The sequence below is a fragment of the Pelmatolapia mariae genome, linkage group LG16_19 (genome assembly GCF_036321145.2).
Source record: "Pelmatolapia mariae isolate MD_Pm_ZW linkage group LG16_19, Pm_UMD_F_2, whole genome shotgun sequence".
NCBI lineage: Eukaryota > Metazoa > Chordata > Actinopteri > Cichliformes > Cichlidae > Pelmatolapia > Pelmatolapia mariae.
In genome coordinates, this window is record NC_086241.1 from 59,617,510 (window position 1) to 59,634,321 (window position 16,812).

The 16,812-nt window shown below is 37.7% G+C and overlaps 2 protein-coding genes across 2 annotated transcripts; one reads left to right on the forward strand and one right to left on the reverse strand.

The window, feature by feature from the left end:
- Nucleotides 1–3,810, forward strand: LOC134646327 (ankyrin repeat domain-containing protein 66). The gene is made up of 3 exons (XM_063500196.1): nt 1–139; nt 3,324–3,552; nt 3,663–3,810. The coding sequence occupies exons 1-3, from the start codon at nt 1–3 to the stop codon at nt 3,808–3,810; spliced, it is 516 nt and encodes a 171-aa protein (XP_063356266.1).
- A 307-nt stretch (nt 3,811–4,117) lies between these two features.
- Nucleotides 4,118–15,923, reverse strand: LOC134646329 (adhesion G-protein coupled receptor F3-like). Its single transcript, XM_065469443.1, has 5 exons — nt 15,828–15,923; nt 4,711–6,030; nt 4,570–4,611; nt 4,258–4,293; nt 4,118–4,177 (listed from the first exon to the last, which is right to left on the reverse strand). Exons 1-5 carry the CDS (start codon nt 15,921–15,923, stop codon nt 4,118–4,120), a joined length of 1,554 nt encoding a protein of 517 aa, XP_065325515.1.
- Nucleotides 15,924–16,812: the final 889 nt, after the last annotated feature.

Here is a 16,812-nt window from a genome sequence, read left to right on the forward strand (position 1 = left end):
ATGTCAGAGTTGCACCAAGCTGCAGCAGCAGGCGACTATGATCAAGTTGAGGAGCTTCTGAGGGAAAATAAGTGTAATCCCAACCAGAAGGACATCGACTGGTACAGCAAGACACCTCTCCACTGGGCAGCGGCTAAAGGTAGTTCGTTAAATGCGTGAAAATGAGCCGTATCCTTGTCCCCTGGTGACTGCGCAAGTCTTGGGCTCAAATTACCTGTACGCATTCGTGGTAAAATCAAAATGAAAAAAGTGATTAGGCCACGTGTACGCTGTTTATGCAGCATAAATGTTAGTGTCAGTGCACTAAACTGCGCTTTATACCGTGCGTAAAAACGATTTAGGCACGAAGTCGGAATTCATGAATATTTTTTAGAGCTGCCTTTTCACTAAATATTTAATACAGTAGACAGCATTCATTAAAAAGACTTTGGAAACAGTTTCTCCTTTAATAGCCATAAAGTTGACGATTTTTCTGTAAAAGCTTGACAAAAAAAGCCCTTTCCTCAATTCTATTGATTCAACATTGAAATCTGACATTACATCAAATTTTTAAACTAAATTAATATTGAAACAATATCAGAGTCGGATAAAATACATTTTAAAGTTCAACATTGATGTTGAACATTTATTTTATATCAATTTTCACCCTCTGTTAAAAGTGAATCAGTGTTGAATTCTGATGTTGATTTTTCCATCACTTTTGCATCCTCCGTTAATATTGAAGCAATAATGAAATAATCCTTTAAAAATAACAGGACTAATACTAAACCACTGCAAATTACCATCAGTATTTAAACCTGTGCATAAGACAGTTGTGTATGATCTAAAAACAGGATAACCATTATCTGTTAAACATTATGTTACAATTTAACGTGTCCATAATAATATCCCAATATTATTAAGCATTAGGTTTTATCTTTGCATCAATTAAGAACAGTTTATTATATAAAAACATTTTTTTTTTGTTCAGTGTATTATTTTGAATTCATTGATTCTAATTTACTCTGGAATGGGGCTGGATATTGGGTGTCCTGCACCACCCATCCGATCTGGAGCATATAGGAGCAATTCCTGCACTTGTTGGGCAAAGGCAAATTCAGAAACTGCATTTACCCTCACCTGCTGAGTCAGGCCATCTGAGACAAAAAACAAAAAGTGAGCCAACATGGGAGCTACAGGCCAACCTTGTAGTTGGCTAAGAATCAGAGTTTTGAGTTGCTGCGTCCAGTACAGTCTCTAAATATTCAACAATGTCTTTTTTGTGCTTGTATGTTAACCTCCTAGGACCTGGCGTCTGCATATGTGGACATCACATTTTGGGTTATTTAGACCAAAATACTCAATTTTGCTCTACAAGGGCCTGATATCCACTTACGAGGACATTATACTGCTACTGTTCTATCGAAATTTAAATGAATATCCTCATATGTGGCTCTTATTTTTCTTAGAAACAAAAATTAGGTAAAAAAGAAAATCTGGTAATTCTTTGTTTTTTGACATTCATCAGGACCCAATCAGCCCAAATATCAAAGAGAAATTAAAAATGCATGCCGTGGAAGAGTTCGGATCTTAGGAGGTTAAAACTGTGATTTCACACTATAGACAATTTTTTAGGTACACCTTTTCAACATCTCGGTTATTGTAATTTCTAACGAGCCAATCAGATTGCAGAAACGCAGTACTTTTAGGCATGTGCAGCACTGTACAAAAGCCTTGCACTACACCTCATTTCTTTATATTTTGCTTCAAAGGTGCCAGACTTGTTCGTAAATTTTTACAGTGACCTTGACCTCAGCAATAATTTTCCAGTCTTTCAACATTATTTGGACATGCTTGGGCTGCTTTTTTACTCATTTTCAGTCCGGTCCTTGTACCTAAACATTTTTAGAGGAATCAAGGAAAAAACGTGACTGGACTTTTCTTGAAGATGTTTCGCCTCTCATCCTAGAAGCTTGTTCAGTTCTAAGACCAAATGGTGGAGAGTCCCAAGTGCGAGTTGTCCCTTAAGAGGGTCATTGACCCACTATTGATCATGTGTTTCATTACATGAAAGGTGGCTTTTTCACACACACGCAATAGACAACGACAACATCTCCCAAAATTTCAAACATTGAGAGGTCTCTTTTCAGATTTTCTGGCTATTTAGGGCGAGGCAAGGTCTCACAATGGCTTCACCCAAAACCTTTGCTAATAATGGCCCACACCCTTTTTCAAGGTGTGAAAAAGGGTGTGGGCCATTATTAGCAAAGGTTTTGGGTGAAGCCACTGTGAGACTCTCCACACTGCTGGAGTAAATATACTTCGTTACTGTACTTAAATAGAATTTTCCGTTCTCTGTACTTTACTTGAGTATTTATGACTACCTTTTTACTTTTTCTCCCTACATTTTTAAAGAAAAATCTGTACTTCATCAGCACTACAGGAGAGGAGACGCATGAAAGGAGTGGCTTTTTGTGTGTCAGGCGTGTTCCTAGCTAAAGGTCCAGCTACTGTTTTTTACAGGGAGGAAATGAGTGAGCGATAACTTCACTGAGAGGTGGAAAAAGATGTAGGAAGACAGACAGGACAGGAGAGGAAGAAGAGATGTTCCATTTAAAGGGAAGGACTTCTCAGTGACACTTGGTAAACTGCAAACTTAAACCTTCCATGTGAAGTAATAATTTTTAATCATGTATTGGATTTATATATAACATGTTTTAATAAATTGTGTATTTTCACGCATTCAAGTGTTGAGTGAAAATAACAGATTCAGACTAAGCACATTCATTAGAATTTAGATTTGAATCATATCTGTATTCTTGTGTACCATTATTATTTTATTGTTACATAAATATATTCACTTACCTTTGTACAACCAATGTTAGTAGAGCTGTCCTTCAAGGAGTTACTTTTTACTCTCTTTCTTATTTTCTTTCTTTCTTTTTTTACCTTTTCAGTTTTCCTTGAGTAAAGAAGTAGCTTCACTACTTCAAGTTTTACTGGAGTATTTTTTTTTAACACAGGGATCGGTACTTCTTCTTAAAGTCTACTTAAGTAAAGATAGTCTGTACTTTTGTCAACTCTGCCAAATAGCCAGGATGAATGCATTTTATACACTATACATCCTGAACATCAGTTCAAATGATGCTGAGATGTCCAGCAGACGATCAGAGTATAACAGTAAGATCTATATTCCCCAGTAAGAGGACACCAAAACCTTAAGGAGGGTCCCTGAAAACGTTTCTAAAACACTCTGCACAATGTTGTTTAATTTTCCCAACAGCCCTAATTCATCAAAATAAATATTCTTAACTTGCTCACAAACTAATTATATTTTTCCATAGGACACACAGAAATGGTGAGGATACTTATAAAGCATGGAGCCAGACCGTGCCTGAGGACAGAGTATGGGTGGACCCCTGCCCATTTTGCTGCAGAGTCTGGTCGGCTGGCAGTGCTGCGGTTGCTGCACTCACTCCATGCACCTATTGATAAGGAGGACTGCTGTGGAGACAAGCCAGCGCGTATAGCCGAGATATACGGACACCAAGACTGTGTTAGATTCCTTAAAAAGTATGACATGAAGCCCGGTTTTCAAATTCTTGTAATTTTAATAACAATAAACTATATATAATATAATGCTTGTACATCATTAATATATGGTCTTGTTTTGTGTGTTACAGAGCAGAGATAGAGTGCGAGGTTTATCGCAAGCTAGCAGTGCGAGAAGGGGTTTCAGTGGATGACACAGATGAGGAGTGGGCAGAACGGGACAAAGAAAACTTAAAAAGTGAAGCAAGATGTGAGCCCAAATCCCATTTACAGAAATAAAATCCTCACGCAGGTTTTCTTCTATCCTTTCAGCTGAGAGTTTTCCTTCAGCTCTTCACTGCTAGGTGCTATTTAAAACATGCAATGTACAGCATTATTAAATCACATTTCATATTAATATGTATATTGAACAAAGAAAGACAGATATGTACGTAATAATTATTAAAACTTCTGATTTGTATTACTGCAAGTAAACCAAAATAAACAACAAAGAAACAGTCACATCAAAGAGTAAATGTAGCTCATGAATCTAATATATTTGATTTAACTGTAGTGTTTTGTGAGTATACATGTGTACAGGTGTTGTTTAGGACTTTTTAGTTGTTGATTCCACCTTTGTGGAGCTTTCGCTGATGGTTGGTGGAGCCTGCAGAACAGAGGAAATAGATGTGCGTCATTCATTATTAGTCACTGTGGTCATTTACAAACAAGCTGTGGTTCACTTACTTTGTTCCTGAAAGAATTCAGCAGTGCTTCACGGGTCTGTCAAAATCAGAATAAAAGCAAAGTTTGATGAAAACATTTCCAAGGATTTTTTTGATAACTGTTGATAATAATTTTATTAAAATAACTGAAATAACACAGAATAAACCTGAGAACAACTACAACAATAATGACATCGATTCAGCTGTGGATTTTAGATCATGCGTTCCTGCCATTGGCTTCAAACTTTAAATATATTCAAATGTTATCACAGTGATACAGCAGCATGTAACTAAACTAGGTAGGCCTCTTATCTCTAGAAGTAAATGACTTTACCATTCTGTCCCCCAGGCACGTGGTCAACAAAATAAACAAACCCTAGAAATGAAAAACAAGCATTTTTTTTAAAAAAAAAACAAGCGATACTTTTAGCAGAACAGATATTGAGTCTGATCAGTTTAATAATTGTGACCATACCTGGAATGCGTTGAGCACAACAAAAGCGTAGTTCACAGCTAAAGTCACAGCTCCAGCTGTGAGGTCCAGACTAAATGTTGCAAATCCAAAAATCCATGGCAAACCAAAGATTGGAGTCAGAAGAATAACTGATCTCAGGACAGTTTTGGCGGCCCTTATTTCTTTCTCATGAGACTTTTCTCTGCTCCTATGGTCTAAAAGCTTCATGATTACCACTATCATGGCAAACAAATTGATAATCACAATTATACCAACTGGGAGAATGAATGTATAGATGGTTCCTTTCAGAATTCCAGAATAAACCAGCCAACAGGTCTTCTCGTTAAAATACGCGCCTTGAGCGCCGGCGTTGTTGGTGAGAAATGTGATGAAAACAATGAGAAAAGGACAAACGTAGCCCAGGATCAACGAGAACCTCAGATAGGTTTTCTTGCTCACTTTGTGGAACAGGAAAACTGCCTGATGAAGGAGCGTGGTGCTCAGGCTCAACATCCAAAAGAACATGGCCAGGTAGCAGAAATGCTTCAGAAGAGCCGCGATTCTACACCAGATTTCTGAAATGATCTTTGGGTTAGAAGACGACAGAAAACAGCAATCTGCCACCAGCAAACAAAGAGAAATGTTCACATGAGCGGTGTGGCGCAAATATAGAGTATTTGTCTTGACTACTTTGCTCCAGACGGTCAGTTCTATCAGGAGGCTGATAACGAGTGACACCACTGACGCAGAAAGTCCAGCGTACGTTATCTCGGTCATGTAAGGGATTTCAATGGGATACCTGGACATCAGAATGGCAAATGAAGTCAGATGATTGCAAGTGCACTCGTCAGGTTTAGAAGCACCCCCCCAGACACATCCTTCAGCTGTCCAATTGCTCTGGTTGTAGTTCCATGAGACACATTGCAGACCAACATCGGGAGGCCTTGGTGTGAGCAATGGGAACTTTATTGTAATCTGAAGGTTTTCTTTTCCCTGTTGAGTGGTTGTTGACACAACAATGCTGTTGATGTTAGATGTGTTTGTTCTATTGGGCAAATAGTCCTGCAGGTTATTGAATCCAGCTGTTTTTACGATGCCATTTCCTGAGCTTTGAACAGTGACTGAGGCATTGAACACCGTATTGGTGCATTTATCTTCGCTGCATGTCTGTACACGTAAGTTGGTTTGATCAGAACCATTACTTATGTTTGATATCGCAATTAAATTCTCAACTGACTTCAGATATTTCTCAGCCAGGTTTTGGTTGCTTTCAGGATTCTGTGGATTCCACGAGTTTCTAAGAGATTCATCCAGCAGATTACTAGACGAGGCCAGGAAATTCTGAAAAGAAAGACAAAGGTTTGCAGCTCATATAGCTGTGATGTTCTCATTAAAAAATAATCATAAAAAATGAGTTAGTCTTCTGCAGCTGTTTTATGGTATATGGTTTAAATTAGCAATGAACTTAATGGAAAAGTTAAATAGTGAGACTGTACTACTAATTTATGTTAATAGGACTCGAGTGAATAAATACATTGACCAATACTGGAGATTTGTTTCATTGTAACTCTTAAGGATTGTAACTTTAAATACGAGTATTTATACTTATCAATCTTAATGTTTTAAATGTTTTTAAATAGTAATAAAAAAGATATTCTTTGGTACTTACATTACTTGTGGTTGTATCATTTACACCATGGTCTTTCAGAATGGTGGACATGGTGCTGATCACTTCAACTGATGCATTCAAATTAGTGTTAATAGTCCGTGGATTTTGAGTGGCATTGGTAAGATTAGAAAATATTGACTCTGCATTTTTATCTAATGCCCCAAGTCCAGTGCCAGAAATCTATAACAAGAGCACATATGTATTAGGCAAGCTTAATTGTGTCAGATAACGACTTTAACAAAAGCACTAGAGTCCTTTCCATTTTCCTGTCCTGTAAAAATAGCAAAACAGTTGGATAATTTGTTGCTTTATATTAATACGATTACGTTCCTTTCATATTTAAAAAAACAAAATAAAAAACTAACAAATGATAAGATGATAACCTCAGTTATGAAATTTAGGCTTACTATTGCATTTTGTAGTATATTGTCAAGGTCGAAGTTCACACATCTTGATTCTTCCTTTCCCCATATCCCCTTTAAGCTGAAAATATTAATTAAAAAAATAAATGTCACACATAAATTCTATTATATATACTGCTTAAATATTTTTCCTAATCAAAATGCAAACAATTATAGTTTTGGACAGTAAAAGAAACAGAACTTTTAATCTAAATACATAAATAAAAATAATTTTAAAAAGAACTGATACATTATTACATACTACACATGATTGGTTATATTCTTACTCGCATTGCCTTGTTCTTTGCCCAGCAGAGTTTGTGCATTTTAAAACTGCAGTAAAATTAGCTTTTGTGTCTTCCCAGTCGCCTTCAGCTGCACAGTAGTTACCATTTACTGTTTTAGGGAAGAAAATTTCATATAGTTACAAAGACAATATCAAAATATAACTTAGAGAAAAATATGTTAAAACTGAATTTGTGTCACAAAAAATATTTCCTGTTAAGATAATATAAATATTTGATCCTTCAATGAAGTAATAAGTATTTCCAGAATTTAGTCATGACTGCACAATCCTTGCCCAATTTTACCCAAACGTATTTTACATTGTAGTATAATTCAGTATGTCACAATTACTATATTATTATACACTAATATCGTGAACCCTCTTTTGATTGCAAGGTTTTATATATCAGGATGTAATAAAAAAAACTTGTCTGGACTATAGCAAGTTCTGAAATTATATAATTACAACCTCAGATAAACAAATGGCCTCACATGCAACTCTAGAAAACTTATACAGTACACAGATTAGTTCATGGTTGACTCAGTGACTGAAAGGTGCCCGGGTCCTGTCCCATCACAGGACCTGGACATCACCCCTTCATTGTGCTGACAGTTGGCATGAGCTGTTTGTGATGATATGCTGTGTTTGTTTTTTTGCCAGAACTTCTCCCCTCTGGTCTTCACGTTTCAAAGGACATTGTTCCTGAAGTCTTGTAGTTTGTTCAGTTGCAGTTTTTCAAACCTAAGCTGTGCTGCCATGTTCATTTTTTAGAGAAGTTCACTCCTGACAGCCTTTACAAAATAACCCATACTTATTCTTCCTTTTCCAATTGTATTCTGATTAACTTCAACATTTAACATGCTAACTGAGGCTCATAGAGTCTAAGATTGACTTTGCTAGAATGTGCCCTCCTGGGAAGATTGACAGCTGTTTTCAATATTTTCGACTTAGAATATTTTGCAATGGTGGACTTCAAATTGTTTGGAAATGGCCTTATAACCCAGCCCAAGATGGGGAGTAACAGTTGTTGTTAAGATCATTGTTGATGTCTTTTTTTAATATATTTTTTTTTATTAACACATTACTGAATTCTCCAGACCAGCAAACTGACAAAACATCTGCTTTTACTGAGGCGCTCACACTTACTCACAGCCTGTTAATCATGTGTATTTGATTAGCAGGAACAGTGTACTTAGCTTTTGACACACTGCTTTTGCAATTTTGCTTAGTTTTTTAAAAATAAATTATGACACAGTGTAATATTCCATGTGTTGTAGTTTATCTGAGGTTCTATTTACCAAACTTTTAGAGCTGCAAAGTATTAAAGCAGGATTAAAAAAATAAAAAATAAAAAATACAAATATAAACAAAACCCATAATAACATATGTGTGTCTTAGAGATACAAACAGTGGGGCAAAAAAGTATTTAGTCAGCCACCGATTGTGCAAGTGCCCCCACCTAAAATGATGACAGAGGCCAGTAATTTGCACCAGAGGTACACGTCAACTGTGAGAGACAGAATGTGAAAAAAAAATCCATGAATACACATGGTAGGATTTGTAAAGAATTTATTCGTAAATCAGGGTGGCAAATAAGTATTTGGTCAATAACAAAAATACAACTCAATACTTTGTAACATAACCTTTGTTGGCAATAACAGAGGCCAAACGTTTACTATAGGTCTTTACCAGGTTTGCACACACAGTAGCTGGTATTTTGGCCCATTCCTCCATGCAGATCTTCTCCAGAGCAGTGATGTTTTGGGGCTGTCGCCGAGCAACACGGACTTTCAACTCCCGCCACAGATTTTCTATGGGGTTGAGGTCTGGAGACTGGCTAGGCCACTCCAGGACTTTCAAATGCTTCTTACGGAGCCACTCCTTTGTTGCCCTAGCGGTGTGTTTCGGATCATTGTCATGTTGGAAGACCCAGCCGCGTTTCATCTTCAAAGTTCTCACTGATGGAAGGAGGTTTTGGCTCAAAATCTCACGATACATGGCCCCATTCATTCTGTCCTTAACACGGATCAGTCGTCCTGTCCCCTTGGCAGAAAAACAGCCCCATAGCATGATGTTTCCACCCCCATGCTTCACAGTAGGTATGGTGTTCTTGGGATGCAACTCAGTATTCTTCGTCCTCCAAACACGACGAGTTGAGTTTATACCAAAAAGTTCTACTTTGGTTTCATCTGACCACATGACATTCTCCCAATCCTCTGCTGTATCATCCATGTGCTCTCTGGCAAACTTCAGACGGGCCTGGACATGCACTGGCTTCAGCAGCGGAACACGTCTGGCACTGCGGGATCTGATTCCCTGCCGTTTTAGTGTGTTACTGATGGTGACCTTTGTTACTTTGGTCCCAGCTCTCTGCAGGTCATTCACCAGGTCCCCCCGTGTGGTTCTGGGATCTTTGCTCACCGTTCTCATGATCATTTTGACCCCACGGGATGAGATCTTGCGTGGAGCCCCAGATCGTGGGAGATTATCAGTGGTCTTGTATGTCTTCCATTTTCTGATGATTGCTCCCACAGTTGATTTTTTCACACCAAGCTGCTTGCCTATTGTAGATTCACTCTTCCCAGCCTGGTGCAGGTCTACAATACTTTTCCTGGTGTCCTTCGAGAGCTCTTTGGTCTTGGCCATGGCGGAGTTTGGAGTCTGACTGTTTGAGGCTGTGGACAGGTGTCTTTTATACAGATGATGAGTTCGAACAGGTGCCATTCATACAGGTAACGAGTGGGGGACAGAAAAGCGTCTTACAGAAGACGTTACAGGTCTGTGGGAGCCAGAGATTTTCCATGTTTGAGGTGACCAAATACTTATTTGCCACCCTGATTTACGAATAAATTCTTTACAAATCCTACCATGTGTATTCATGGATTTTTTTTTCACATTCTGTCTCTCACAGTTGACGTGTACCTCTGGTGCAAATTACTGGCCTCTGTCATCATTTTAGGTGGGGGCACTTGCACAATCGGTGGCTGACTAAATACTTTTTTGCCCCACTGTATGTGACTTCTTTTTAAACTTGTATATCTTTTATTTTTCTTGAAATGAATTAGGAATCGTTTTGGGGTATTTAAAATGATTCATTTGACTGTCGTCTTTAAGGTAAGTAATCATTTAAAAATGTTTTAGGCAGTATATGTTAAAATATCAGAAACTGTTGTTGTGAACTGGCACAAATGAATGAAATCAGATTCATTTGTTTGTTGAAAGTTTTATAGTTACTTAGTTCTTTTTTACTTCATTGTGGGATCATTTGTGGGTAATTATGCATTCAATAATTCCCATTACAAAATACAAAGACATACCGGAAATGATATTGAAGGGCACTGTAGCATTTCTTACATTCCCAAGTCTGTTGGTAAATGTACACACTGTTGTATATACACTTGTGCTATGAGCACAGATGATTATTTTACTAGTTGTATAAACTAGTATGTTGCCGCCTGCAAGAATTGAATATTCATGTCATGTATTTTCAGAACAATTTTGCACAATAAATATTTTAATTGAAATTATTTGTCAAATAAGACCAAATAAATTACTTACTCTGAGTTTCTAATTGGCCTTTGAGACCTCCATCCCATGTGACATTATAAGGTTCAGTACTATTGTTTATCTCACATTTGGCTTTTGCTTGGAGAATATCATTTTCGGTTTTACAGCGTGGAAATGATGGCTCCGTGAAGACTTCAATGTTTGGTAATAGTGCTACATCCAGTTGAGCACTGGCTTTGTTTAATATGTTGACTGTACAGCCTGATGTGGTGCAGTCACCCGTTTGGTGGTAGATACATGAGTACTCTCCTGAGAAACAAACACAAGTGGGGTTAAAGCCAGTAGATTTTGTGATTTAGGTTGATGTTCAATTCCGGGCTCCTTTCATTCTGTTTGTTTCTGGTCCATAGAGGGGTGGGGTTTTTTTTTTTGGGGGGGGGGGGCATACATATATGGCATACATACCATCCCAGAGTTCTGCCACGTTTGTGAGGTTGACTGTACTGTTAGTTCGTGATGATGTATCAACTGTTGAAACTGTTCCAGTAGTTATTTCATATTGCCCTTTGCTGTTTTTTATACTCCATTGTGGGTCAGTTTTCAGGTCCTCTTTGGTTGTGCATCTGATCACTTTGTTGGGGGCACCATAAGGCACAGGCATTGGTGGCATCTCTAAGTTGACAAGACCTGTGGAGGAAAAAACTAATAATGAAATTTCAATCCCTGAAACTTAAAAAACTATCCAGTGCTGTGAACACCACAGATTGGAGGTACTGTTTTGGAGCAACAGAATAAATCTTAAAATTATTATAAACTAAAACTAGATGCATAAAGTTTGGGGATCTATGACTTTCATTTTATCTTCATCAGAGTAATGATTGCATCCATAACAAAGCTGATTTCACTTTGGTTTCTTGGTTTTTTGGTGGACAGAAAATGATGATCATGGAGAACTAAGACGAGAACAGAATTTACATTTTTTTTAAACTCACATGTTGGAAAGAATTTCTTGCATACAGTATATAATGCACCACTCTGCAGTAAGATTACATTACCTGAAGTCTTCATATTAAGTGAGGCGGACAGATTTTGGCCAATCTTTACTGAATTATTTATCAGAGCTTGTGAATCGATGCTGGAGGCAATGATTATTTTAAAGTCTGCAATGACGCTACCAATCCTTCAAACAAACAAAAAAAGAGTGATTTTACATTTTTATTAGATAAATGTAAAAACATAATATTTTATTTGTAATTGCACAAATATACCTGAATCTTGTAATGTTTAAAAAGTCAAATCCCCTCAGAGTGCTGTACACTGTTTTCATCTAAGAGGCAACAAAGGATGGAAATAGAGTAAATAACAGTAATTTCTATTTTCAAGGTTAAAAATGATGCTGTATACTTTTAAATACATTTTAAGAAAGAAATTATTACCCGTGTCAACAACCCATCGCTGCAATTTGCATATTTAGGGTTTGTTATATCTTCCAAACAATCTGCATATTTAGACCCCCGCAGTGTAAGAGACCCTGTGATGGTAACTGTGAGCAAGAAAATGTCATTTTGGGGGATGCTTTTAACCTTGAGGCACATAAATAATCACATGTGCAAAAACAGCTAAATTGACTAAATACCTGTGGTGTTTGAGACACACTTTGCATTGGCATTTTTATCCAAAGTGCATGTTGCATTGCCGCAACATTTTGGATTAGACTGACAGAAAGTATCGTTCCATCTGTGGCCCGGTTTGCATTGACATTCTTTGCTGTCTGTACCATTTGTGCACACTTATGAGGACAAGAGTTATGCAGGGTTAGAGTTAGAGGTTATATAAGTATTTTCTTCAGAAATCACAGCATGGTGTATGTGGAAGATTGGAAATTAGTTTACCTGTTGTCATTACAGGTGCTTCAACGACTGCACTGCTATACATAAAACTCCTCAGTATGCTCGTGATATTTTCAATTGCATTTTTGTCTGTTATCAGTTTGGCATAAAGCATTTGTGTTGAGTTATCAGCCTGTGAAAGAAAAGTGATTCCATTTTTTTTCTTTTTTCTTTTTTTAATTTCGTGATAAGGTTGAATTTTAAGATCAAAATGTGTAATTGTGTGTAATCAACAAACCTGACAGAAGTTTACGCCCAAGATGTAAAGAAATAAAAAGGTCCACATCCTGTTTTGGGAAAAATAAATGATACTTTTAAAAAGCATCTGGAGTACACAGCATACTATAATTAAAATGTTGCGCTTCGAAACAAATGAAGGTGATATATGGAAAAGATTTTCTGTCGCTTTATCTTTCCTGTTTTGCATACGTGAGAGAGGAAAAAACACATTTGAATATGATGCAGTACAAAGAAATCCACTTATCTCGAAAGAACAGTTGTGTCAAACTGTGCAGGTGTATCTGATAAAGTGTGTGTCTAGCTTGTATCACAGCACTAGCTCCGTAAACAAGTAAGTTCCAAAAAAAAGTTCGGATGATGTGTAAAAAGACGATGCAATGATTGGTAATCATTTGACTAAATATAGTTCAAGTACAACATAAATTTCTCTTCTTTTTTGAGAAAAATATCCCAGCAGCAGGCTACAAAATACTCTAAGAATGAAAAAGAAATGTAGATTTTATGTTGTATGATAGAAATAATTAGTAAAAACAAATCCACACACAAGATACAAAGCTGAACTCTAATATAGAACGGCCATTACTGTTGAGCCTGGAATTACAAACCATTCCATCCATCTTGCCAGGCTATCACACAGAGGAACTATTCATGCCCACATTCACACCTCCCTCCAGTTTAGAGTATGTTAACCTCAATTGGCTGTCTTTTGAATGTAGGGTGTTGCGTACCCTGTGGCAACTCACGCCATCACAGGGAACTCACGCAAACGCCAGGCAGAAACCTCCAACAGGCTGGTGACTTAAAACCCAGGACCTTCATGCTTTGAATTGACAGAGCTAACCACTCCACCACTGTGCAATCCAATTTAAAAAGCGATGTGATATAGACTATATATAGGAATCCCTACTTGGGCTCAAGAACACTTCTGAAAGACTCATGCACATGGCACGGATGACTGGCACATCTGTGATGTCAGGTTTCGGAGTGGTGCGTCTTTTCCAAGGAATGTCTGAATCATTACAGCAAGACCATGTCAGACCATATTTTATGTGGTCGTGTACAGTTTGGCTCCTAAACTGGCCTGTCCAATGTCCAAATCTTTCACACACACACACATGTGGACCACAAAAGCAAAAAAGGTGATGCGGCACAGCCTTCTTTAAAAATATTTTTTTAAAAGCTTTTAGATTTTTTAAGTTTTAGGTTATATCATTTATACTCAAGCAAACAAAGCGATTCAGAATCTGAAAACTTTATTAATCCCAGAGGAAGTTTTGCAGTCTCAGTTTCTCCAAGATAGTAAGTTTCAAAACACTATTTTCAATTCATTTTAAATGATACTTTACACACATATCCAAACATTTTTGTGAAAGCGTCACTAACCTGCTGTACAAGATGGTAGACGGACCCATCGGTGCTCATAAACGATGAACTATCAACTGACGGAGCTCTCCCTACAGCAACTTACAAGGTCGGCAGAAGACTAAAACCTGGTTTCTAGTAATAGGAGTATATGAGGAGTTACTGGTAGAGGTTACTGCAGATACACATGCAAATTAAAAAGACTTATGAAGGACTAATTTGACTTTCAAAAATAGAATGAATGATGTTGGTGTCCATAGTTTTAGCATATTTTCATTTTGAAATTATGCATAGAGAAAAACATGCAATGGCATGCTCACTTTAAAGTCTGTTCTAGTTTTCATCTTTGCTTTGTGCTGTTGGCTTAGTGTTCATACCTAAGTACTGATAGAATTCTCTTATCTATGTATAAAATATATCATTTACATGAATCGATTGTCTTTGATATGCTGTTTGTTGATTAGGGATTGATAAGTGATCTCAATAATGGAATGGGAATAGCTAAATTCCCCACTCACTCCTGATTTTTCATATATGAAATCATTTTTTATGATTTCATACATTAAAACCACTTTATTTTTTTACATCAGTCACATTTGCCTTCAGTTGGGATTGGCATGCAATCCCTCGTTAACCTGTATTATATTTATTCAACATCCATGCTTTTGACTGTATGTCGGAAATTCTTTTGGATTTCTTGAAGTATTTCGTCTTGGACTGAATATACAAATGATAAATGGTGAATTACAAGAGTTTGTCTGAACATTTAGCAGGAGATAAATTGTGGCCTATGGTTAGCCACACGTAGGAACTAGCCATATTAATGTTTCACGGGGGATGTACTTTTGATGTTACTTTAGTGGCAAATCAGCACACTACCAAGCATCTATATTTACTTTTACATGATTTACATTATTATATAACCTTTTTGTTGTTGACCCAGAGTACAGAGAAGCTCTGTAATGCAGGGTGCCTAGTTTTTGGGTCCAATTTGCACAATCATTAGAGGCCTGAGCTTAAAACAAGGAACTTATTCACTCCAAGCATACAAATCTTCAGTCAAAATATATTTATCAGGAACTGACTGTTCATACGCTGGTAGGAGTATGTGAATTGTACGCATATTACAGGAAATGTATTTGGAGAGTCAGGTATGTAACTCTTGTGATATTCTTGATTAGGGTCTTGAAAAGATCAGAACAGAAGGACGTGGATACGTGCTTTTATTGAACAGCCGGACATCACACACTAACGTGTTGTTTTTTTAGCGGTGCACAAACATACCCTTTTTTGTTATACGTTGGTCAACCAAGAACTAGCCCTGTAACAGGCACTTCTGTATTTTACCACTGGGGGGCAACAATTCACTCTATTACAACTCTTATTTTATTTTATTTTTTAAATAAAAACGTTACGCATCTCTAATTACTGAACTCCTCACCCTATATCTAAGCGAGGTGCTGAACTCCTCCACTTGGGGCAGCAATTTGGTCCTGACGCACAGTAAACACTCTACCATTTTCCAGCTGAGACCTCAAATTTGATTCTCATTCCCACTCACATTCGTGTTGATTCTCATTCCCTCCACTTCACACTCGGATGCAAACCACTACAGTGAGAGCCAGAGGCCACCAACTGATAAAGCCGACAGAACCACATCATCTGAAAAAAGCACAGATGAAATTCTGTCCATAAAATTTATAAACAGAATCAAAGGGCAGCCCTGGTGGATGAAAAGGTTTGACTAAAGGGTAAACTCTCCTTTCCAGCACCCTGGCATATACCTTCCCAGGGAGGCTATGGAGTGTGATCTCCCTGTAGTTGAAGCACACCCTCCAGTTGCACTTCTTAAAGATTGGAATCCAGAGGGACCGCCCCATATCATCTCCACACCATGTTGCAGAGGTGTGTCAACCAAGACAGCCCACCAACATCCAGAGCCTTTAGGAACTCAGGGCAAACATCCAAGGGACAAACCTGACATTATCAGTGAAGTAATAAACATACATTTGTAACCCAGTGAGTTTACACGACTCAAAAATGCACTACAACATTGTTATTGTTAATTGTGATTCATCATTACTCTGTTAATCACTGAGTTGAGCTAAAGTAAATCAATAATAAAAGATAAATAATATAAATATAAGAATAAAACCCCAAAGAGTACATTTAACACCCCTACTGGTTAGGAAGGAACAAGCCCCGCCTTCCCCTGCTCTGAACCGTCACATGTGCTCAGACACAGAGAGAGACCATGCTGATTTTCACTGCCAAGCTTGTTGCTGGAAAATAAGTATTAACTTGATAAATTGAGCAAATATCCATACCGGAGATCTGCATGGACCTTGGAGAAACGGACCTGGTTTGTTGTGAACATTTTGGACTTTGAAACCATCGCGTGAGTCAGAAGCTGTTAAGCTAACCTTGAAGCTAAAAAGCTAACAAGAAGTTAACGGGGAATATAATGGCCCGATTTCAATGTTGTAGATCTGCACGGGTGCGGATGAAGTGGACAAGATCCTCTCTGAGAGTTGAACATTAGAAGTGTGCTGGTGAGTTAAACTGGGACTGGGCGAATCAGGCTAATGGAAAAGCTAACTAGCCTAATGCTCATAGCTGTAGCTGACCACGTTTTCACTGTGGGAGAGCACACGGGGTTTCTCACGGAGTTCAGCCACTCTGAGCACTCAGCTTGTGTGCTGATGATGTTCTAGTATTACTTGTTGAATATTAAATGCACTAAAATAAGATGATGGGATAAGTTAATAT

Coding starts and splice junctions, on each gene's coding strand:
- LOC134646327 (XM_063500196.1), top strand. CDS start 1: ATGTCAGAGTTGCACCAAGCTGCAGCAGCAGGCGACTATGATCAAGTT. Junction 140..3,323: donor CCACTGGGCAGCGGCTAAAG/GTAGTTCGTTAA, acceptor ATTTTTCCATAG/GACACACAGAAATGGTGAGG. Junction 3,553..3,662: donor TGTGTTAGATTCCTTAAAAA/GTATGACATGAA, acceptor TGTGTGTTACAG/AGCAGAGATAGAGTGCGAGG.
- LOC134646329 (XM_065469443.1), bottom strand. CDS start 15,923: ATGGGGCGGTCCCTCTGGATTCCAATCTTTAAGAAGTGCAACTGGAGG. Junction 6,031..15,827: donor TCCATAGCCTCCCTGGGAAG/GTATATGCCAGG, acceptor CTTTCTTTTCAG/AATTTCCTGGCCTCGTCTAG. Junction 4,178..4,257: donor TGAATTCTTTCAGGAACAAA/GTAAGTGAACCA, acceptor TCTGTTCTGCAG/GCTCCACCAACCATCAGCGA.